Raw genomic sequence first — 25,806 nt, 5'->3', positions numbered from 1 at the left:
AAGTGTCGGGGTGGGTAGGAAGAGGCTGGGAGGGAAGAAGAGAGACACTTAAAATGAGCTAAGGATCTGCTTTGTGTTGGAGTCAAGGTTTCAGAACATCAGTCCCATACTATAAGAACAAAACACCAGTGTGTCTTAGGCCACACCAGGCGCCGGCACATCAGATAAGGCCCGTGCTGTGTAACGTTCAGCCACTGAGCTTCGAGAAGTTCTGAAAGTGAAATTAGAGGAGCAAACCAAGGAAGCCAAAATGGGAAAGTGCTTAGAGTAAAATATGATCAGAAGGACGCTGCAGATATGTGTCTTTGGGGTTACAGTAGTTCAAACATGACTCTACTAATTAAAGACTTGGGGAATAGTCTAAATCCGAGGAACTTAAAGATCTTCAGACTACAGGGGAGATGTCTCCATCCACTGCAAAGGCATTGTGAAGCCTTTGTACAGTCACAGGGTGAGAGTGACCGAGCTATTGTGCATTGTTGTGCACTTAACCACTGATTAAGAGCCGCAGATCTCGGTCCTGGCGGCAGGAGTGGGTGGTCTCTTACAAACAAAAAGGCCTAGTAAGCCAAGCCGGTAAAGCCAAGAATGGCTCTGAAAAGCAGTGAATAGCTCAGAGAGCTTCCTCTTTCCCTGATATTATCTGTATAAATTACCAGTTATGGCGCAGAATCATGTTGATAATTTATATACCAAAATGGCATGCCAGAGAATAATAATTAAGCTGAGATGTACACTAGTGAAAAAATTACCCCAGTGAAGTTTACTTCTGAGAAAGATTAGCTAATTAGCCAAGGATGACATTTGAAGGCAAGTCCCCTTCTACCCTTAATAGTAGTTCTGTCTCCACTTTGAGGAATTAACAGGATTGCAAGGCAGAAATATTTTCTGGCATGAAAAGGAAAGAATTCCTTCAGAACTATAAGCAAAGTGAGGCGACAGTGAGAGTTGTGGAAAAGCAGAAAATCAGATCACCACGCATAGAAAATAGTTGCAAGAGCATGTCGACCTCAGCGCCCTGGAATGACCAAGCCAGGAAATAGTTGTTGGCTGTACGAGCTTTGGCCGTGATTCCTATCTGCCATCAGAGACGAGTCACACACAGCTGTGATGCAACCGCAGTTGTTCTTAATGTCCTCAGTCTGTCTCATGCACACTCTCTCATCCCAGGAGCCCAGTGTGCCTTAAGACTCTGTTCAGCTTCTCCCAAGACATCCCCGTGGAGCATAAACGTCTTCATTTATAGATGAAATAACTGGTCTACAAAGGCACGACTCAGTTCTCTGCCTTTAAATGGGAAATGATTAATAGTCATGATGCTGACCCAGCACGTTGTGCTATTTTTCACGTTATTTTGGGCTTCTCAGACAAAGGACATATTTTATCTTTCTCATTATTATTTTTAATTAGTTTTCAGAAAAGTCAGGATTAAAAAAAAAAAAAAGAATCTAACAAATATCCCATAGAGATATTTGGTGTTCTCTCTCTTTTCAGGAATAAATTACAATCTTCTCTGCTTCTCTGTGCTGGATCTCTGCAGATAGTCACAGTCTCATGCCAGCTTTCAGAGGAATAAGGGCTCATTCTAATGGCTGGATCACAGTCCCTTCTGTGAAGAAACAGCCTTTGAAATTCCTGTCTGGACACTGAATAACTTGTTTTCAATTTAAGAACTTTTAGCAGCTTGACCTGAAAACTTTTAAACATTACTAATATACAACCTGGTTGTGAGTTTAGCAATAAATTTAGACCCAGTGTGTGAAAAGCCAAAGAGAAGACTAGTGGCTTTTATTCTCCCTGGTGACCTGCTCTAAATGTTGCATATTTACTTTGTAAATGAGGACACCCAGTGGCCAGCAAGTGAAAATATTCTAAACAATCCTCGCCACTGTTAACACAAACATGACGAACAGCTGTCAGCACGCATTGACAGAGGCTTCCAGCATCTACCACCAAGCACTGCTTTCCTTGGGTCAGGCAAGGGTTGAGCCTGATAATTTTCTACCTCAGGTCCCAGAATGTGTGTCTCTTTCCCTTTTGTATAAGCATGGCTCATCTTTGGGGTCCACTGAATCTTCAGTGGCAGAAGGGCCTGGTAGAATATTCCTTAGGACAGATGGAGTCAGGAAGTTGAGAATAACTTGGCACAGATCAGAAATAATAAACAGATGAGTGTGGTTTAAAAGAAGTGAGGTAAATTCATAAACCAATTGCTTTAAACCATAAGTTCATAGTGAAGAGAGAACCACGGTTATTAACTAATGAGAGGGCAAGGAAATTAAAAACAAAACCCAAAAGGAAAACCAGACGTGGGCCACCAGAGATTAGAAGGACCTCCTGGAACAACGGGTAGACTCACCTCAGAGAAAATGGACCCTGAACTCCTGTGCTCTCAGCCGTGTCTGTACAGTGTAATGGAGAAATAACCAGTCACTTAGAGAACACCTACCGCTTTGAGGGAGTGTGTGGGACAGCATCAGAGATCCAGTTAGCAACCTGTGTTCTTTCAGTTGTAGTTATAGTTGTCCTTGTAGTTGCATTGGGTAAGGTAGACATACACAGTAAGACAAGTGAAAATGGAGGAGGCATTAATTTACTGTCATTATAAATTATCTAGTATGTGTATAGAGTACAGATTTATTCCTAAACATTCTAGTATGCAAACCATTTCCTTGTTTATCTCAAGAAAGTTAAACCTAAGACTGCTGTGTACACGGTTTATATAGAAGTCAAAAGAAGTCTCAGGACTGTCTTCCCATCCCCAGGTTTGTACAATACATGGGAAGTCCAGGGAAGAGGTCAGATCCTTGGTCCATCGTGAGCTTTGTAGTTGCCATTGCTCAACTCTCCACAAAGATGCAGCTGAGTCTGGTCCTTTTGAGTTCTAGGAATTGTTTCACTCACTGTGATTATAGGTGCCCTCAACAGGGAACCTAAGTCCCTAAGATCACTATTGCTCGTAAAGTAGTCAGTGCCTCTTTGTGTCTAGTCCCCAAAACTACGCAAAGCCATTCCCCACAAAGCGTTAGGTACGAGTTGATTTCCTTCAGTTTTGTTTGTGAGAGCCTTTGCTGAGATAGGGTCTTACCACATAGCTTGAACTGAGAAATCTTCCACCTCAGCCTCCAGAATGTTGTAACCACAGACATGAGCCACCATGTTTGGTTGCCTTTAATATTTTAAAGGAAGAAGATGATTTTTCTTCTCAGTAATATCACCTCAATCTAATTTCAAGGCACCAGACTCCCTTCCCTCCTTCATATCCTAGAAAGAGCTCAAATTAATTCCTTTTAGAAGACCAAATTGAGAACAAAAACCCTTCCTTTTAGGGATTAATAAACCCTGAAACCACATCTCCCTTGGATGAGGGAGACCATGTCCCTCAATACTTCCGACCTACAGGAGGAGGAAGAGGACTCTTCTAAACTTTTTCTCATTCTATAACAACAAACTAAAATTTAATAGTTCTACTTATACCTCCAAGCCAGTGGAAAGCAGGAAAAGAAAGAACTCAGCATACACTTGAGTAATCATGTGAAATGTCCCAGGAAAAGGAGAACTTAGAATAAGTTTCATGGAAGGTTGTAAGGTTTGGTGAGTGGGAAAGCCCACTAACTTCAGAACTTGTTATAAAATAGCAGGAGAGAGTGTGGGATGAATGCAGGCGGGAGACCATGACACAGTGGTACTTCACTAGTCTTGCACATCCTAGAGTCCATCACCAACCCCCAAGTGAGCCATGAATACAATATATAATATATGTGGAAACTGGCAAAATGACCAGGCTCTTGAATCAGTACAAAGATTCTGTTAGGGAATACCATAAGAATCAAACCAACAAACGTGAGACAAGACTGTAAGAACATGGGTAAGGAGTCGTAGAGCTCGGTCCTTCTACTCTAATCCATAAATAATATTGGAAATATTACAGAACAGGGTATGGAGATAGAATAAAATTAAAGCAAAGTACTCCTTATGAGCATGACGGTGAAGAGTGCTTTCAGCTCCACTCGGTCACCAGTGCTTCCTGAGGCTTTCGAGCTCTATCAACACTTTTCACTTGCCTAGCATCATCATCTTAGCACAAGAAAGGAACCAGAGGTTCATTTTAATTTTTAGATTTTTACATTTGAAGATAATTTTCCTTATCGCATACATAATCTAATATATTCATTAGATTATGTTACTGAATAACATGGCATTTAGATGCAAGTGTATAATGTCCACAAAGCTGATTCTGTATTGGGTCATCACAGATGGGCAGTGGAATTGCAGCTACTTACTGTCTTAAGGTGGCCTACACACATCACCTCTGAGCCGCCATTTAACCATTAATGTACCAAAGCACTGGGGTGGAAGGCCTGCACCGTTTATTAGGAGAATGTATAACAACCCCAGTGCCCGGCTTCCTTCCATAGGGAAAGATCCTGTTGCCCACAGTGCTGCCTCTGAATTCTCCTTGTCATGTTGGAGGCAGCATTGTGTTCAGAAGACTCAGAGCAGTGTGAGCATGAATCTGAAGTTCTGCTTTAGAAGCATTCAAACAACTGCGGCAGTTTGGAAGAAATTAGTATCTTGGTAGCTGTGTGGTCATTCAGTAGGAATGCTTGGAACTACAGGATCTTACTCCTCACTCACTGAAGTCTAGAGTAAGGGGTTCCTAACTCACAAATTAACTTCTGTAACTCTTACCAGTTGATATTTTCTGGAAGAATGGTATTCTAGAAGGCTGGCTGTCTCGTTCCAGTCACTGAAGTGAGGATTCTATCTCTCTGGTAAAAAGAGATGCATGTTGATGTAGAGCCGAAAAGGAGAGCGAATGAGTCAGATAGGCTAGCTTCTACAGAAACACATTTTAAAATCTGAATTTCTTCCCCAGAAGAAAAGAAATACCATTTCTCAGCTACACTGAGGTCCCTGTTTAAGGCCTTTCCTAATCCAAGCTCAGACCAGAGAACTGTGAATTTAAGTACATTCTTCAGTTCAACTCTGTATCCCACCCACGGACAGCATCTCTGTATTTTTGTTCTCCAGATTTAGTGAACAATGGAAAAGGTTACAATAGGGCAGCAGCTAAATTTGTAAGGAAAGAGTTTTAGGGGAAAATGCAATTCCTGAAAGGTGCTTCAAAGGTTTACAGTGTGAGAGGATTTAAAGACATCAACCTGGCTTCCATTGACTTTACTCCTAGTCCCAGCCGGGCTTCCCTCCGCAAGAAGCCATTTTATTCCAAGTCTGGGCGGAGGGCAGGGGTGTTTTTCAGAATGTCTGGAATTCTCTGTCCATGCTTTTATCCTGAGAATTAAAACATGAGCCTTCACAAACACACAGTAAGACAGTTAGTATCCATGTTTTATTGCACCGAGTCAGAAGCTCAAAGCCTAGATCCATTAGACAGTTCAGTGTAATAGATGACTCTAAGGGTTACCTTGACTGAGAGTGAGGAACTGCCTAGAAACCCACACAGTACCAGTTTAGGTATGGTGGCAAGCACACTTCCAGAAGAACTCAGCATGTGAGTTTGAGGGGACCGAGTGGGGATAATTGTCCCCAGTGAGAGTGGGTCTCAGGCATCACAATGCTTGGGGATCGAGAGAGTCCAAAGACAGGGCAACCAGGCACAGGCATCCCTACCTGAGAGCTAGGTAGGGCTTTCTTCTGCTCTGGATATCAGAACTGTAGGCTTCCTAGCATTCAGATTCCAGTAGCACAGCGTGCACACTAGGCCTTCAGACTCACCCTGAGCCATACTCTGAGAATCCCAGTGTCCTCAGCCTGCAAATGATCTGTCAGGACTCCCCATCTGCCCTGACACCCTAATACATTCCCTCCCTCTCTTATGTCTATTCATATCCTATTGATTCTCTCCCTCTAAATAACTCCAACTGATACAGATTTTTGTATCAAGAATAACTCTAGAGGAACTTTTCTTTTTCTTTTGAGGAACTGAACGAATGGTTTGCATAATTGATTTTAAGGGTTCTAGAACTGTCTCTAATCTGATTAAACTAAAAATGCTAAAGGTTCTAGTTAGTGCAGAGAGCACCAAGAGACTGGCATGAATTGTAGGGAACACAAGTTAAGTACATTTGATACTCCTGGCTCACAAGAAGCAAGATGTGTAGTAACTTTCTCTGTCTATTGTACTTTCAAACATTTCGGAGAACCTAGAAATATGATGCAGATCGGCTACAAATCTTCAGGGAAAAGATGTCTTGGCTCCAGCTCCATGTAACTTAACTGAACTCAAAATTGTGTCTGAACTCAAAATTTCTCTCCTGAAGCCCCAATATGCAAACTGCTGAAAATTAAGCATGCCCACATCATTCAGTTGACTGAACGCTAACAGACCTTGAACCCAGCCTTTTGTGATACCCCATGTAAAACTGAGGATATTAGTTGAAAAGGTGTGGGGTAGAGATAAGGGAGTGGAAAAGAGGAGATCCTAAGTCTTGGGATTGAAATGTTTGTGAAGACTAATAAGGCTGGGTACACTGAGCTCCTAGACTATGAGGAAACACGTTTGCCAGTGGAAGTGCCCTCTCTCCATGTTCTCTAACTTCCTGTGCCCTACAACAGAGTGGTCTCTACCTACTGCCCTGGGGCATAGCAGCTGGTTCCTCCTACCCCTGCAGAGGACTGCCCACCCTCACAGGGATTGGCCTTTCCCTGCCTGATTGCAGACTTTCGATGCCCTCATTGCCAGAGAAAACATTAGTGGTCTCTCCTGAGAAGCCCCCACACAGGATGATGCTGCTTCTCTTCAGGCCCTCTTGGTTTCCACCCTGAGATCTAAATTCAAGTCAGACCAGAATCCCTAAAGTGTGGAAGAAAGTGTCACCCCGAGAAGGTGTGCTACAACACAAAGTAATCACCTGAGATAATACTCTATACAAGCAGAAGTCTGGAGAGTGTGTGAGAGAACAGACTGTGTAAAGGGGAAAGGAACTTACATCAGCCTGAATATAGTTTTTAATTGAGATTTGTTACAGGTTGTATTGGGGACATTTCAGTTTGTGTACCATTCTTACATATGTAAAAGATCTAAAAGTGCTGTGTTGTGATTCTTTTTGTTTTGTTTTTATGTTGTGATTCTTTATTAGCATATCTTCCAGTGACTTTTCAACTTCAAATGTAGAGGCACATTTTCTACAAGAAAATATGATATACCCACATATTCACATGCTAATTTACCATCACAGAAGTCCCAACCAGGTCTCTGGTTTCTACCACACACACTGCACACAGAAATTGCCTTTCACAGCACATTAACAGCATTATCAAGAAAAGGAGACAGCCAATACCAAGGGTGCTGCACAGTAACACACGTCTGACAAGACAGTAGTCTATTCCAGATATGTTCAATATACAACTGTGACTCTGTATTTCCATTTTGTATGTTTTATACTGTAGAATATAAAATTAACTTACCTGTAAGCTATTAAGCTGATAGCTGAGACAGTCACAGGCTTCCCTAATTTAATGGCTCACTATCTTCTGGTTATAAAATAAACAACAATCAGAAAAACAGTTTGAGGCTTCCTCCTTCTTTCCCTCCTCCCCCACCACTGCCACTCTGAGTTGGTAAATACCTTCTACCACGCCAAGCTCCCTAAGCCTTTGCAGTGATGCCTTGGCACTCCCTACTGCTCATATTGGCCCTCTTCTGATCCATTTTGCAACCAGAAAATGACAGCATTAGTGTTTTTCTTAATGCTCTAAGCCGTAAGGTGAAGTGAGGTACTACCCACTTCAGCTTGATTTCTTTCACCTGTTTAAAAATGGATAAAATGTTTTCCCTCCATCTTCCAGATATTCTTAGGACCATCAGAAATAAGTTAGGATTACAGTTATACAGAAAGCATCCCTCTGGTGCCTGAGATAACGTGTTTATGTACAGACCTGACAGTCTAGTTCTGTCCTACATCCCATGAGGTAGCCGGAGAGAACTGACTCCCAAGAGCTGTCGTCTGATCTCCACACATGCTCTGTGGCACAAGTGCCTGCACACAGACACACCTGGCACCACAGACAGACAGATGAAAAGATCTTTTAACTATGTTTGGGTTATACAAGAAGGGAGTCAAGGAACACTGAGGCATTCGCAGAGTTAGCTTTTGTCTTTCATCATAGGCTGTACCCTTCATTTTCAACTTCTCCATTTTCTGCAGATAAATGTTGGGTTTCTTGCCTAGCCACTTGGGACACTTTTCATTTCTCCCTTTGTTTTCATGTCCTTCCTCTCTCTCTCTCTCTCTCTCTCTCTCTCTCTCTCTCTCTCTCTCTCCTCTTCCTCCTCTTCCTCCTCTTCCTCCTCTTCCTCCTCTTCCTCCTCTTCCTCCTCTTCCTCCTCTTCCTCCTCTTCCTCCTCTTCCTCCTCTTCCTCCTCTTCCTCCTCTTCCTCCTCCTTGTCTTCCTCTTTCTTCTTCCTCCTCCTCCTCTTCCTCCTTCCTCCTCCTCCTCCTCCTCCTCCTCCTTCTTCTTCTTCTTCTTCTTCTTCCTTTCTCTCTCTCTCTCTCTCTCTCTCTCTCTCTCTCTCTCTCTCTCTCTCTCTCTCTCTCTCTCTCTCTCCACTCTCCATCCACCTCCAAGATGGAGTATCTTTGTGTAGTAGCCCTCATTGTCCTAGACAGTAGACCAGACTGGCCTCAAACTCACAGAGAACCACCTACCTCTGCCTCCTGAGTCTTGGGATGAAAGGCATCTGCCATTACCACCTGGCTTGTTGACACTTTGTTAATTTGAAGATGTGTTCCTTCCCTGTACCTTTTTAGCTTCCTTTCAGCTCTTGCAGAGGTAGGCTCAGCTGAGTCTTCTTTGGGTCTTTTCCTTCAAGGAGCCCAGCTGGGTTGTCTTTCTTCTTGGGTGTTTTAGCAGCAGGAGGACCGTGAGCTGCCTACCTGAAGGCTGTGGACACTGAGAGTTTTCACAAAGCCATGCTGCCTGGCTGCTGCAGACTACAACCAGCATGGGCCCATTAAACAGAAATGGTACATTTCCTGTCGCAGCTTAGAGAGGTGTGGAAAGCACAATCTTGTAACTCATAAGGGACAACCCAGGTTCTTTGAGGAGCTCTGTGAGGGTGCTTTGCTGTAGCCCCACCCTTAGAGTGGGAATCCCTGTCAATCATGTAGAAAATGGAAATGCAGTGAGAACTGGATCTGGGAAAACAAGGACCAAGCAGCGGCATTCCACTGTCAGATGTCAGGTGGGTAATTACAGTACTGGATAGACAGACGGAGCAGCGAACAACATAGTGTAAATGATAAGATTCATGACTTGCCCACTTAATTCCAGAGTGTGTAGCACAATAGGAAACCTACCAAGTCCTTCCATGACCTATATAAACTGAAAACTTTTGAAGAAAGTAAACTGTATCGCAAGTCCTAGAGACAGAATCACAGCTCCCAGTCAGTTCCCAGAGCTGAGCTGAATGAATGCAAGACAGAGCCACCACTTGAGGAAATGCTACATACACTACCCAAAATATGTTCTGCTCATCTTTTCCTCATCCTTCTCCAAAGAGACTGACAGCCCTTTACCAGGGAACCTGTGATGGGGAAAGAAAGACTCACACTTTATAAAGATAAGTAGAAATGTGCTCTACACACTGCTACAGGAGAGCACAGTATCTCCTTAGGTACCCAGTCAGAGTAAGGCCATACAAAGATCAGGTGATTAATGGGGCTTATGGCTCTGGTCTGATTTCTGGTTGATCCTCAGATATGTGTCTTCCTCAAGTTCTGGAATGTGTAATTATGGTAAGGATACTTACCACCTGGCCAAATGGGTAGGTCAGAACTGCCTTTTCCTAGGAGAGTGGTAAATAAAATTAGTATGTCCCCAGAGGGTTTATAAAGATTAACCCTGCCATCGAGGACTTGCAAGATGCCAGCTCAGTGACTCCCGCTTCAGCCCACTCAGCCTTTTTATTTGGCCTGTGCAAAGGACAGATGGATCCTAGAGAATGTTAATAGATTATTAAAAGTTTAGCCAAGTGATGACTTCAGTTGATTAATTTACAAGATGTAGTTTCATTGTTGAGCAAATCAACATGTGCCCTGGTACTTCATAAACAGCTAATGATCTGGCAAGTATCCTTTTCTCCATAAGACAAATGCCTAGGCCAGCAGTGTATTTATAGTGCAGTTCCTGCTCAAGAGAGTGTTCGCTTCTTAGCCCAACATCGCCGTTTAATTTCCAAAGATCGTTATCTCATTTCCTTTCCAAGCCCCACCGTGCTCCTTTAATTGACGCATTATACTGATTGGGCATGGTAACTGGAAAGAGCCAACCGAGTCCTGTAGACATTAATAAACCAATTATGTCAAAGGGTGGGAAGTGAAATTCAGGGCCTTGTACCTCAGAGAAACATCTAGGGCTGTATGGTGGGGCATGTTAAGATCCCTTCTAAGGTAAATGGTAAGCTGCTACAACTGGTATTTCCTGTAACCAAAAGGAAGAGGGAAATGGTACAGTGTCTGTGTGGTTTTGCCTAGGAAGCACTTCCTGCAACACAAGGAAGTTACATAAAGGAGAAACCTAAATATCCACAGTTCCTCTTCCTGCTCCTCATCACCGTCTCTCCCAGCCTGGGTCTCTGATTCATAGAGAAAACCTCTCTCTGGGTCTCTGGACACTCAGCAGTCACACCACGGTTTCCCTGATTCTTAGGCTTTCAGACTCATACTGACCTGTGTCACTAAGATCCTAGTACTTCATAATCATGTGCCCTGGTACTTCATAAACAGCTAATGATCTGGCAAGTATCCTTGATTGCCCCAGCCTGAGATGACCTGTCACAGAACTTCCCAACTTCCATAATTGCATGAGACAATTCCCACAGTAAGTTTCATATGTCCATACTAATATTCTCCTGATCCTATACTAATATTCTCCATATCCTATATGTGCATGTAAAGTCCGGACATGCACACAGATGATATAGTCACACTAAAACTGAGTTTTTACTTTATGTTTAGAATTGGTTCCATAAATTGATGATTAATTACTTGTAGACTGATGTTTGATTATACTTTGTTGTTGTGACCTAAAAGGATTTAGGTTGACTGTTTAGAAATTCAATAATTATTATGACATGTGTTTTTATATAACTGCAGACAAAGAATCAGTCAAGGTAAAATAATTATTTATCATTATTATTATCATTATTATTATTTAACAAGTCTAGGTGAATTTGTATGTAGGAAAGCACACATTGGAGTCTATTCAGTTTCTATAATGTGGCCTGAGTTTTGACTCCCAGCTCCTTTCTAAGCCAAGAGAGGAACATGATCAGTTTCATACGTGCAGGTTTCCGCAGGATCAAAGCAGAATGCTGTTGCCAGAACCTCAGGATCTACGTTGATTGGTTAATATGTTTCAAATATCGAAGGTCTCTTTGCATGGATATCTTCTTTGCTTTAGATTTCAGCTTGTACATTTACACTGGGGAACTCTTGGTAAATGTCTCACTAATAATCTAGTGAAAATCCAAGCAACCCCACGTCAGCTTTAGCCGTAAGTCAGTTAGGTTTATAATTTCCGCATGAAGCCAGCAAAGCTTCAGTCCCTCATGGGATCCCAGCAGACTTGGTTTGAAGTAGGCAAGCCAGAGAGACCTGAGCTAAGTGAAAGGGCCTATGCGAGACCCACAGGAAAAGCTTCCTGGGATTAGTTCTTCCTTTGGACCTAAGACTCCAACAGCGATGGAAACCTAGCCTCAGCATTCAGACAAAGTAGAGAGGGAATTAAACACACGAAAAAGGAAATTAGACAAAGTAGAAAGGAAATTAAACACACGAAAAAGGAAATTAGACGTGGAACAGTTGTCTAGAGTTGGGGTTGACTTTAGTGTCATAGAACAAGGGGTTTTTTGTTTTTGTTTTTTCCCCAGCTCCCGTTTTACTTCCCTGTCTTAAGAAGAACAGAAGTGAGGATGGAGAGAGAGGAGGGAAAGGGGAAGAGAAAGAAGGGGAAGAGAAAGGGGAAAGGAGACAAGAGAAGAGTGGAAGGATGGAAACAGTGGAGAAGAGAACAGGACAGGGGAGAGAAAAGAGCAGAAGGGAAGGAGGAAGGAAGGAGGGAGAAGAGGGAAGGGCAGAAAGGAGAAAGGGAGATTGTAGAGCTTTCAAGAGAACCTGATTTCAATTTTGTTTTGTTGTGTGAATTGGAAGTGTACATTGAATTTGCATCATCTTTGTACTGTAATATCTCATTTTACCATTCAAAAAATATTCAAAAATATCTCATCCCCTAATTGTTCCATAAATTTGTAATAATGTCAAAAGAAGTGTGCCCTGCTAAAAACCCACATCAAATCAAACCTTGCTCAATGATTGCCTTCAACAGTTGGAAACAACATAGCCTACTTCCTCAGCTCCATTCCAAACAGCTTTAGCCCCTTATCCTCAGTCCTCTTTTCTGAGAGGACTGAAAGCAGCATGGTGTTTGAGGCTGAACTGTGGAGCCTGGCCCCCTCCGCTGCACCTAGTCTATGTACTGAGTAACTGACCTCCTTTGAACCCTACTTTTGATTTAAACCTGTTGGCTTGATCATACTGGGTTTAATTTGAGAACTGGTATTTCCTCCTTTTTCCAGCCCTACCTTCCCATCCCCCTCCTCAGCCCCTCCCCTGCACCTTACCCTTGCACTCCCTCTATTTTATGTATCCCTTTGCTCTCCTGCCTAAGAAAGAACTGGATTTCACACCTAATTAAAAAAGATTGTACTGCCTGCTGTTCCCTTCTAGTCCGTTTTCTCTTATTCTTGCGCAGCCTTTCATTCTCATGCTAAGTCCTAGCCCTGGACCCCTGCAGCTTACAGGACAGGCAGGGGCAAAGTTCCTGTAAAACCAGCACCAGGCTGTCCACCGCCCATTTCTTGAGGCACATTTCCCCCTGAGGACTCAGCCCTGACTCAGCACCGTCATTTGTGCTCCAGGGAACAGTCGCTTGGAATAATGACGCCCTCACTGTCCTTAGGACAATTTCTTGAATGTTCCCAGGGAGGGTCATCACAGGCTGACTTTTTACTCTGGGACAAAGCCAGGTGGATAGGATATTCTTTTAAGATAATATGAAGAGACCTATTTTTAATAACAGTTTTCTCATGCCACTGTGGGCTTTCTTATAGTGATGTGGCATCTTCGAATACACAAAAATCTACATAAAGTTGTGTAATGTTTAAAGAGTTGGGGTTTCCAGGGGAGGGAGGTTAGTTGGTTTGGGGGTGTCTTTTGTGGGGGGTTTTTTTGTGGGTTTTTTCTTGCTTATTTTGAATAGCCCAGATGCCTATTCAGTGCCAATCTTAGAAAGAATGGAGTTAGCATTTTCACACCGTTCCTTCCTATACAGTTCTTGAATACCATCTAATCAAGATTTGTTCTCAATGGGGACAAATCTACAGTAGGCTATTTCAAATTTATTCCATTGGGATCTATACATTAATGCCCATTGGATGAAAAGGACATGCTCACAAAAGCCTGGACTTTGCCTCGCTGTGGCAGAAACTTTCCCACTGTATTTGAGTTAAAAATAAAAGCAAGCCTGGGAAAGGAATTGCCTCTGCATTGTGTGCTGGAGGAAGGAGGCATGCCTGAATGGAGAGGCAGAGTTTCTCCACCGCATCTGTACCACCACCAGCAAGGAGGAGCCAGCCTTTCACGCAGCCCGCCGCTACAGTGGGGGCCAAGTGTACTCAGGGAGATGTTTAGAGTCTTGTCCATAAAAATCCAGATGGCTGCTAAGGTCAGCTTGTATCTGTGCATGGGTTTACATTTGCCTCTCTGGTTTGCAGTGAAATTGACGACAATGATAATATTATACTCACAGTTATATTATACTGATGGTTAAAATTGCTAAATCTTCACCCCAGTTCAGTCAAACAACAGATTTTCCACATGAAGTTGTTCTCCTGCATGTGCATGCATGCATGTGTGCATGTGTAAGATAAAATAGGTTCTCTCATCTCTTAGGCAATGTCTACTTTCCTTTTAGTATCTCTCTCTCCGTTTTTAAAAATGAGAGTAAGGATGGCCCTAGATCGTTGGCAATACAGAGTCACTCCTCAGAGCACCAGGAAACATGGATTCTAATCCCAACTCGGTTGGTTGCTTGCTGTAGAGAACTTTGATTAAATCAGGTAGAAACTTTTAGAATCAAAACATTCTCTTACCTCAAACAGAAACAACAATAATGTCCTGGAAATATATAGGATTGCTGCAAAAAGGGACGGGGGTTTTTATATAGGATAGGCTGTGATGTGGAACTGTCAAGAGAGAAATTTCTTATTAGGTAAAAATATTCAAGAATATTAAGAGTACCAGTTGTGAAGAAGCTGCTGCTTGGACTCCACTGAAAGACACCGACTGTGTCATCTGACCTCTACATTGCAGTCCATGTGAGTGGTTCTGTGACCAAGTACACACGGATGTCTACCTGTGTAGAAAGAGGCATGTGCTAATAAGCTCACCCTGCCCAGAGATGATGCTTTTCCTGCCATCTGTTTATAGCCATTTAACTGGGCTGCTAGATACCTGTTGCACGCTCTCACATGTATGTGTATGTTTAAACTACAGTGAAGTTTGGAGGCCTAGAGGCCAAAGGCAGGAGGCCGTCCTTTTAACTTTTAACTTGACAGCTGATGGTTGGAGCAGCTGTATGGGCCCCTGTTGCCAGCTCCCAAATAGAGACAAAGCTGTGATGTGGAACTGTCAAGAGAGAAATCCAGAGCCACACTCCCTGGGTTCATACACCAGCTCTACCACCATTTACCAGCTCTGAGCACAAATCCCAAGCCAGTGTATAAATGGGGATAATGATACAACCAGTTCCCCATGGTTGCTCTGAGGATTAAATGGTATGACATGCATAGAGTGCTTTGGACAGTGCTTGACAAATAATAAGACTTGAAGAAAAGTTTGCCCTTACCGTTTTCCTTCTATTTATGTATATGTCTAGAGTATAGAACTCAGCAAGATGCTGAACCATGATCTATCAACTCACTGGATATCTATTCCTGTATTATTGGGATCTTCATTTAGGGATATATTTTGTATTAACATATATATTGGGAATTTACCATAATCATTCAATTGTGCAATTAGAATTTTATGATTAAATGAAAAAGTTGGAAAGTATACTACAGTACTTCAGGTACGTAACAAACCTGGCAGAAGGTGAAAGAGCTTGCATCACTGAGTGATACAAGAGCTTAGAGCATTGGATCTGCCTGGACATATGAGACGGTCGTGCTTGGATCATGGAGAAAGTGTGGTAGAGCATGGACTTCCCTGAGCAGGTCCTTATTCTAAAGCAGAGGAGAAAGAAGCTGAGAGGCGTGCACCTGTACACAGGCCAGGTGGTCTGGGGTTGCTAACTAGAGGACACACTGATGTTATGGAATGAACTGTGTGGGCCACTTTGTTCTGAAAGCCCACTTACTTGGCCTCACTCAACCTGATAGCTCAGCTATGTATATTCATAATCTTCTCACCATTGTTCCCAAACACAAGACAAGACAAAACAACCCTTGAGGAAGTGTCCTAGATTGAATTATGATCCAGTGATAAAGACCCTGACCCAAAGTAACTTGGGGAGGAAAGGGTTTATGATGTTTTACAGGTTAGAGGCCATTATCAAGGAAAGCCAAGACAGGAATGAAGAGGGGAAATTTGGTCAGAAATATTGTATGAAAAGAAATTATTTTCAATTAAAAAAAAAAAAGGAAGGAAGAAGCCTTGGGGAAGAACTGAAGCAGAATTAGCAGGATCACCTGTGCTGTGGCTTGACTAGGAATGGCTCCCATAGGTTTATGTGTTTGAATGTTCAGGCAGCACTGTTTGAGAATAACCAGTTAGGAGTTCTGGCTTTGCTAAGTAGGTGTGGTCTTATCGGAGGAAGTGTCTCACTGTGGGAGGGCTTTCAAAAGCCTGAGCCCAGCCCAGCCCAGCCCAGTGTCTGTCTCCTGCTGCCTGCCATTCAGATGGAGAGCTCTCAACTACTTCTCCAGCACCACGTAGGTGTAGGCCTCCGTGCCTCCACAATGATAATGGACTAAACTTCTGGAACTGTAAGCAAGCCCAACTGAATGCTTTATTTTATTAAGGTCACTTTAGTCACAAAGTCTCTTCACAGCAATAGAACACTGACTAAGACAACTTGCTTCCCAGCTCCTCCTCAACCTTATTTCTCATACTACCCCAAACCATCTGCCCAGGGCTGACTAGGCTCTACTCCATCAATTAGCAATCAAGAAAATTCCCCCATTAATATAGGTTAATCTGATGGATGTGATCCCTCAATTGGGATTTCCTCTTCCTTGGTGTCTATGGCCTATGTCAAGTCTACAAAAACCAACTAACACTGGGAATTTTGGCTCATGGTTTCAGAGTGTTCAACTCATGCTTTCTTGGTCCCATCGTAACAAACACATAAACAGGGCACATAGATAACCTTATCATATACAGGAAGCAGATAGAGAGAATCCAAGAAGTCATAGCAAGATATAGTCCCAAAGGGCACACGACCAATGATTACTTCCTCCAACCAAGCCCTACCTCTGACCTTTAGCCACCTCCCCCAAATAGCATCTTATTATGAAATCTATGAAGGTCTTAATCATTTCATTAATTCAGACCCCTCATAATCTAATCACCAGTGATAATGCCCATACAGACAGAACCAGAAGTGTTCTTCACTAATCTTTTAGGTACCTTTTAATCCAATCATGTTTTCTGTCAAAATAAAACATTGCAGATTGTGAAGTTACAGGTTTGGTTCTGACTGAAGAATGGCTTATGGAAAGGTATTCTTAAGAGACATCTGAGAGGTGAGATAGAAAAATGGGAAATCCCTGGGACTGTGCCATAGCCATCTGTTTCCTTCTCAGTATGGAATGATGTTAACAACACTGTCACCTGTGTAGACAGCCTTGAACATAGGGGTGACAGTTGGTCAGATGAGCAGAGCCTGCACAAAGATTATCTTTCTTCTGGGAACAGCGTAAGAGTTCTGCAAAGCACCCTGTTGCTCAAATTAAGCTTATACACTGCTTCCAGTTCACTCCTGCTCTCCTGGCCTAGTTACTCTCGGTCCTCTTTTACTCTAAACACCCAGTTTAAACGATACATGTGACCACCTAGTATGATCCCACTCAGCATATCTAGCTCCGGCCTTTTAAAACATTCTTTCTTTCTGGGAGTGGTGGTGCAAGTACGCCTTTAATTCTGGAGGCAGAGGGAGGAGGATCTCTCAGTTCAAGGCCAGCCTCATCTACTTATGAGCTCCAGGACAGCCTGAGTCAAAAAACACTGAAATCCCTTCCTCCTCACAGAACCGCCGTGAGAGTGTGCAGACTGTGGGGTGGTAAGAGAGAGGAGATACAGAAGCAGCCAAAAGGTCCCCTGGCTGCAGCAGATTGCGTTCTGCATGCCTCCTGTCATCTGGAAAGTGTGGTGGCAGTGGTGTGGCAAATTTCTTAGTTAGGTTGAAATGTCTAAGAAGTTTTGGAAATCTGATATAGGCTCTGATAATAATATGCCAGGGGAACTAAGAAGGGACTAATTTTTAAACTATGGATATTGTTGCTGCCTACTGATAGAATAAGAAACGTCTGTAACTTGAGGACAGGAGTTAACATTTCCCAAAGGACTTGGATTAGGCTTGTCCAGAGTGAGGCAGGGTAGAGTGTCCCCTGGGCTAACATACATCTTCAAACCATGCTGCAGTTATAGGAATAGCAGGCAGCAACCCATCTGGCTATCCTTTTAGAAAACAACATCTCCTGAATTTCTTGTGTATCCATGAATGCAATATCCAAAACAATTGGGACACTAAGTCCAGAGGTGGGGGAAACTCAAGGCATTGGTTGCCTAGGCTGTGTATACAATCTCCCCAGCTTCCCCCCTCCCCTTCCCCCTCCCCTTCTGTGTGCATCTACAAAGAGGGTGGTTCTGGTTTTACTCTTCTAAGATCGGAGTTAGAAATGCCTTCAGCTATATATGACGATGTGCCCTGTCTTGTATTTGCCTCACTATACTGCAGGTGACATCAGTTGCAAGGGGATGACCGAGCGCATTCACAGCATCAACCTTCACAACTTCAGCAATTCCGTGCTCGAGACCCTCAACGAGCAGCGCAACCGTGGCCACTTCTGTGACGTGACGGTTCGCATCCACGGGAGCATGCTGCGCGCACATCGCTGCGTGCTGGCAGCCGGCAGCCCCTTCTTCCAAGACAAGCTGCTGCTGGGCTACAGCGACATCGAAATCCCGTCCGTGGTGTCCGTACAGTCAGTGCAAAAGCTCATTGACTTCATGTACAGCGGTGTGCTGAGAGTCTCCCAGTCGGAAGCTCTGCAGATCCTCACAGCCGCCAGCATCCTGCAGATCAAAACAGTCATAGATGAGTGCACACGCATCGTGTCACAAAATGTGGGCGATGTGTTCCCAGGCATCCAGGATTCTGGCCAGGACACACCGAGAGGCACACCAGAGTCAGGCACATCCGGCCAGAGCAGTGACACAGAATCAGGCTACCTGCAAAGCCACCCACAGCACAGTGTGGACCGAATCTACTCTGCACTCTACGCATGCTCCATGCAGAATGGCAGTGGTGAGCGCTCCTTCTACAGCGGTGCAGTGGTCAGCCACCACGAAACTGCTCTGGGCCTGCCCCGTGACCACCACATGGAAGACCCCAGCTGGATTACACGCATCCATGAGCGCTCCCAGCAAATGGAGCGCTACCTGTCCACCACCCCTGAGACCACGCACTGCCGCAAGCAGCCCCGGCCTGTGCGCATCCAGACCCTGGTGGGTAATATCCACATCAAGCAGGAAATGGAGGATGACTATGACTACTATGGGCAGCAAAGGGTGCAGATCCTAGAGCGCAATGAATCTGAGGAGTGCACAGAAGATACTGACCAGGCAGAGGGCACAGAGAGCGAGCCCAAAGGTGAAAGCTTCGATTCTGGAGTCAGCTCCTCTATTGGCACCGAACCTGACTCAGTGGAGCAACAGTTTGGGGCGGGAGCCACGAGAGAGGGTCAGGTGGAAGCTGCCCAGCCCGAGCAGGCAGCAGAAGCCCCAGCTGAGAGCAGTGCCCAGCCAAACCAGCTAGAAACAGGTGCCTCCTCTCCCGAGAGAAGCACCGAGGTAGAGATGGACAACACAGTCATCACTGTCAGTAACAGCTCCGATAAGGGCGTCCTACAGCAGCCTTCAGTCAACACATCAATCGGGCAGCCATTGCCAAGTACCCAGCTCTATTTACGCCAGACAGAAACCCTCACCAGCAACCTGAGGATGCCTCTGACCTTGACCAGCAACACACAGGTCATTGGCACAGCTGGCAACACCTATCTGCCAGCCCTCTTCACTACCCAGCCCGCGGGCAGTGGCCCCAAGCCTTTTCTTTTCAGCCTGCCACAGCCCCTGACAGGCCAGCAGACCCAGTTTGTGACAGTGTCCCAGCCAGGCCTGTCCACCTTTACTGCACAGCTGCCAGCGCCACAGCCCCTGGCCTCATCTGCAAGCCACAGCACAGCCAGTGGGCAAGGTGACAAAAAGCCTTATGAGTGCACTCTCTGCAACAAGACTTTCACAGCCAAACAGAACTACGTCAAGCACATGTTCGTACATACAGGTGAGTGCCTGAGTGCCCCTTCTTCAAAGGCTTGGAAGCAGGGTGTGGAGGGCTGGCTGTGGGAGCAACAGAGCAAGATAGAAGATAGAAGAGCAGGGATAAAGTCATCTTCAGATCTCAAAGAAACCCCATCATGGGTCCTCTTTAGAAAGAAATCTCACTGTACCTATCATGGGAATAAAGTCTCCCAAATCACAAAAATCCTTTATGGAAAAGGCATGACCCATGTTCAAGTACCTGAGTTTTGGAGGTGACATAGTGTAGGTGCAAAGCTTGTTCTTTGGAGACAGATTGCTGGGTCTGGAATTCAAGCCCAGTTACTTACTACCAAACTGTGCCACCTTGGTAGAAATTACTAATACTTTAAACTTTGACTTCCAGAGCTAAGGAGGGGGAGATGGATGGATGGATGGATGGATGGATAGATAGATAGATAGATAGATAGATAGATAGATAGATAGATAGATATGGTAGTGATGTACCTTCCTTGCACTGCCTCTGAGAATGATATTAATTAACATATATGAATTAAAGGTGTCCCTAGAATAGTAGATATCATAGATATTATAGCTATTATTAGTATTATTTAGATGGTTGAGAGGAGAAAGTAAGTTTATTCTATTCCAAAGAAGAATAAGTAAATCAGTAAATAATCAGGCCATTGAAAGCTTTATGGAAAGCCTTTCAACTAAATAAAAGAACTTGAAGAGTCCAAGCTACTCTGAGCTGTTTGTTTCTCCAATGGGCTCCTGCAATTAAGGGTCTTTAAAGAGAGAATGGATAATTTCATGAAGATTCTATCCAGAGGACTTGGGAAAGATACTTGTTTCCTTCAGTCTACCACCCTAGAGATAAACCCTCAAACCTCAGAGACTGCCCTTTCCTTAGCTCCGTGATAGGACACAAATAGAAATGCCCATGACCTCAACCTGTGGGTCGGACCCCATTTAGAGTTGAATCACCCTCTTACAGAGGTTGACTAAGACCATTAGAAAACACATATAAGTTATGAAGTAGCAATGAAAATAATTTGATGGTGAGGGTCACTAGAACATGAGGAACTATATTAAAGGGTCACAGAGTTAGGAAAGTTGAGAACCAATGGTATAAAAAGTCATCTGTATGGTTATGGTTTCACAGAGGTTCTCTTCATATGAAAATCACTGACTGCAACAATGATCATCATATTTGAAATTCTTACAAGAATCATGCTCCTGGCGAAACTTTGAGTCTGGACTGGTTATGTTAAATAAAATCATTTGTCAGGAAATACTTACCTACTTGAATCCTAATACAGAAAAACAAATTCACTCCTTAGAGCAGTCTTATTTCCCACACTAGGCTAGTGTGACTCAAAGACACAGGGCATAAGGCACATTCATTTAAATCGAGGGCTAGAAGAAAGCAAGCAGTTGATAAATAAAAACACACAGAATCGAGCAACTGAAACAGCACATTGCCCAGGCTGAACTCTGCCTTCACTGTATATAACCTAGGGTGAGAGGGAATGCACCAGTAACCCGAAACTAGCCAAGTGAGTGAGTCAGACAGCATCTGGGCATTACAGATGTGCTCTCTCAAGCAGTCTTACCCACCCTTCTCTTTAAAAAACAGCTCATCTACCAGCCATGAAATTAAAGATTGGCAGAAGTTGGGGGAACCATTTATGAAAGTCTCTCTTTAGACAAAGAGAGACAAAGTCTCTCTTTGACTTTGCCAGTCTTAGATCTTCTTTCCTTTCCTGGGTCCTCTGTAGTCATGTCAGATAGAAAACATATGCATCCCATTGGTTCAGGCCTTAAATTTGCAACAAAAAACTCTTGTCCTACCTAAAATTCTTTTCAATGTCCTGTGGTTAATCCAAGTAAGTGCCTTGGCCAGTGATCAAAGCAGCAATGGTTTTACAAACTCACACATCACAAATGCACAAAGCTGTACGTGACATTCTTCTTACAGAACTGGGTGTACGCAAAGTGTGGCCTGCACTTAAGTTCCTAAGTACATTCTGAAGCTATTTAAGTGTATATAGTGCAGGTCCTTCTGCACACAATCTTGTATATGCGCCAACTAGGCATCTAGTTCTTAAAAACCAACTCTTGCCCCTTTTCCTAGAGTTATTTGCCACTGGCAATTTGGAAAGTCCATCTGTATTTCAATACTGAACATGAAAGCAAAAGAATTAGAGAAAAAAAAAAAAAGATAGCACAAGCCGTCCTTCATGGGACAAAGCAGGGTTCTTTCTCACTTCTCCTATCAAGAGACAAAGCAGAGGTCAAAATAAAGGAGTCGGAGGGGTCCGAAGCCAGAGATGAAGGATGTTAGAAGGATAAGCCTTGCTGTTGCCATGGATACCAAGGCAAACAACAGGGTGTCATACAATTTATCTGGAAACTCCAGGTGGAACTTTCTTTTAAGATCCAAACTTAGGGCATTTTACTTAAAAAAAAAAAATCTATAAATGAATATGGGCTAGCATATGTAGTTGCTTAGCAAATGTTTGTTGAGTGAGTATGTAAATGAATGTTCAAAAATGTGGACATGCTTTCCAGGAGAACTTAATTCAAGGAACTTATACATAAATGCATTCTTTTCTCTGCACGACTTGTAGATTTCTTTCTTTAAAAAAAAGCTTTAGAATATATTGTGCAGTATCTATATTCCCACTTGTGGCTTTTCACCAGCAAATGATAGTTCTTTGGCTTTTTTCTGAATCATATTATCATCAGCCCATTTGTTGGTGATGTTTTTCAGCCCATTGATATCCTTTGCACACAAGATAATTCTGCTTGTTTCTTTGGAAACTCAGCTTTTTCAGCCATAAATTCAATGGGAAAAGAGTAATAGCTGTAGGCATGGCGGTGTTAGCAATAAGCTACTGTCTTAGTCAGGATTTGTATTCTTGCACAAACATCATGACCAAAAAGCAAGTTGGAGAGGAAAGGGTTTATTCAGCTTACACTTCCACATTGCTGTTCATCACCAAAGGAAGTCAGGAGTGGAACTCAAGCAGGTCAGGAAGCAGGAGCTGATGCAGAGGCCATGGAGGGATGCTGCTTACTGGCTTGCTTCCCCTGGCTTGCTCAGCTTGCTTTCTTATAGAACCCAAGACTACCAGCCAAGGAATGGCACCACCCACAAGGGGCTGGGCCCTCCCACCCTTGATCACTAATTAAGAAAATGCCTTATAGTTGGGTCTCATGGAGGCATTTCCTCAAGGGAGGCTCCATTCTGTGATAACTCCAGCTTGTATCAAGTTGACAAACAAAACCAGCCAGTACAGCTACTAAGAGAGACAAGACTATGGTGTTACCATCCACATAGGCGTTGAACTGTTAAATTTCTCAAGAGGAGGAGAGCCTCAGTTTTACCACTTTGTAACTAAGTGACTTTAAGTTCTAGGTTGAACTGGAACCATGATTTTCCAGGGTCTTAATAATCAGTTACCTGAGGATTAAGAAATGGATACAGAAGCATTTGACTATAAATGCTATAGCTATCACTGATACGTAGGAATATACATTACAGAAACCATGCAATTTTCAGCATGATCAAAGAACTAATTGTTCATGGTGGTGGGGGAGTTAGCAGGGGTTGGGAGCTTATCCTACCCTTGGCTATCATTCATTTGTTGGGATTTTGAAGGTGTCAGCACAAAAGTAACAGGAAATACCATTTTCTGGAGTGGTAGCATCCATCCCACTCACAACACTGTAAGAAGTCAGATAATGTAAAAAGGTGTTTCCCTAGGCATTTACAATCCCACTGACCACCAAAATGTCTGACTTGACCATGAAGCAGAGACGTTTGTTAATGTATATGTCCCCAGTTGGCAATCCCTCCTAGACAGTCAGCAGGGAATAGGCAGAAAGGTCAGATCATACCGTCCATGTCCTACTGCCCCAGGCCCTCTTCACCAGACACCAAGAGGAACTGTGCAGACAATGAGGTCATTGGGTTTGCCACAGTCCCACTGTTGCCTTTTCCTGTTTTCTGGTCTCATCTTCATTTTTCCCATTCAGCGGACCTGTACCTCCTAGACCTCCCCCCTTTCCTCTTCTTCTGACTTCCTGTCTCATCTTCATTTTTCCCATTCAGCGGACCTGTACCTCCTAGACCTCCTCCCTTTCCTCTTCTTCTGACTTCCTGTCTCATCTTCATTTTTCCCATTCAGCGGACCTGTACCTCCTAGACCTCCTCCCTTTCCTCTTCTTCTGACTTCCTGTCTCATCTTCATTTTTCCCATTCAGCGGACCTGTACTTCCTAGACCTCCCCCCTTTCCTCTTCTTCTGACTTCCTTGCTTTTTCATACTCACCAAGCATCCTGTTTTGGTTTTTCTGACACACACACCCCAACCACGCCCACCACATGCACCCAAAGATGAGGGTAGACGGTATGCTCTGTGTTAAAGTGTAGAACTGCTCCTTTCACTACCGTGTACACCTTAGACCAGACTGCATGCCTCACTTGTTTATGAGCCTCAGGGAAACAGCCTGCTTTAGGGATCCCCTGAAACATTGTTTTGGTTCCTTTGGTTTGGCTTCTGTTTAACTCAGAATCTATCTTCCTATGCACTGTAGTGATTCCCTAGTTGATTTACTTTATCCTCAGTTCCTGCGGGCTGGATATAACACTTTAGCTCTCCTTAAAATGACCTCTACTCAACACTAAGTGCCTTAGCATTAATTTTCAAAACAAGTTTACACACGCACACTGTCTGAACCATTACTGAGTTCTAGATAAGAAAACCAAAGCTTAGGCAGCTTGGATGACATGCCCAAATCACTCAGCCAAGAAATGGAATTCCTATCAGACTCCTTCCCCAGAACGGATCACTTTAAAGGGAAGGGACTCCAGTGCCCACTGCCCTTCGTGTTATGGTTCACATGTCCTCTTTGCGTTTTGTGATGCTTCTTAACAACCCAGACTTAGGGATGTGAACCTTATGCTCCAACCCAGAGAGCCATCAGTGACTGTTTATCATCATAACCTCAGATTTCTCCACCTGCAGAGAGACAGTATACAGACCATTCATTTCATGAATGGTGCCCCATTTCCTTTAAGGTCTGCTATAAGTGATATGTAGGGGAGTAAGTTGTTAGGCAGTGTTATGACTCCTGCTGAGTGATGTTTTAAATCTTTCCATCTAGGAAGGACAAGTGTCGGCAGATAACTGGTATGAACATACACCAGGCCATCCGGGCAGTCCCTGAAGTGCTCGGCTCTGTTGTCGGGACACTCAGTTATTAAAGAGAGCACCTTTCTCTGGCCTGCAGGAGGTGCCTTGTGCACACTTTGTCCTTTTCCTGTGGTAGGGCAGACCCCTGGATACTTTTTCCTGTTTAAAAATGTGGGACTGCCCAAGCAGTGAGTCATTAAGCAGGTTGCCCTCAGGTCATTCACTGACAAGGCTAGGACTAGAGACCTTAGGGGTTGTCGACCACCCTGAGATGAAGACCAGTAAATCCTCAGAGCCATAGCAAGTGCTTGGTCCAATTTATCACAGAAGGCAAAGCAGACCCAGAGAGATGAAAACACTTAAAAAGCCCAGGGTCACACAAATAATTACTGACATAACCACACTACACGCATACAAACAGCCTACGTATATATGTGGCAGAGAAGATGACAACTGTGAAGAATCAATTTGTACTTGGATTAGAAGGGTGTGAAAGTAAAAGAGCCTTGATTAGTGACCTTGCCTGGAGAAAAAGCACAGTCAGAAGGTGAACGTTCAAACAGCAAAAGCATTTTAACAGAGTTTCACCTTCCTAACAGGCCAAAATACCATCCGCAATTTAAGGCATGCTTCCCATTAAAGGTGACAGGTGGACATGCTCTCAGAGGTGGCCAGCCTCTCCTAGCCACCATAAACTATACTGAAAACACAGGGACAGCAGAGAGCAGCTGAGTTACAAGCATGTTTACAGCTGACAGCAGTGCCCCAACTAAAAATAGCATGCAAGGGTGTCTAAGGGGATCTCTCATTTCCAAAACTTTACAAATGTAAACATTGGGTATCAGCTGCGCTCTTTAACAAAGTGAGATTATTAGCAAGAAGCCTTCCCCATATTCTCTTATTTTTATCTAAAAATTAAATTATTCTCTTTTAGCTAGCCCTAGGATCCTGTACATCGTACTCCCCATTAGAGTGCTT

General features: G+C 43.6%; 1 protein-coding gene across 1 annotated transcript in view; it reads left to right on the top strand.

Moving 5' to 3' along the window:
• Zbtb20 (zinc finger and BTB domain containing 20) overlaps positions 1-25,806 on the top strand; it is a 739,052-nt gene that overhangs the window by 687,355 nt on the left and 25,891 nt on the right. The window contains 1 exon segment of the mRNA NM_001105880.3: positions 18,046-19,650. Within this exon segment, the coding sequence (NP_001099350.2) occupies positions 18,046-19,650 (1,605 nt within the window).

This window comes from Rattus norvegicus, chromosome 11 (assembly GCF_021556685.1).
Source record: "Rattus norvegicus strain SHRSP/BbbUtx chromosome 11, alternate assembly SHRSP_T2T, whole genome shotgun sequence".
In the NCBI taxonomy this organism is placed as follows: domain Eukaryota; kingdom Metazoa; phylum Chordata; class Mammalia; order Rodentia; family Muridae; genus Rattus; species Rattus norvegicus.
Note: the sequence above shows the minus strand (reverse complement) of the source record. Positions and strands in the feature narration are given on the sequence as shown.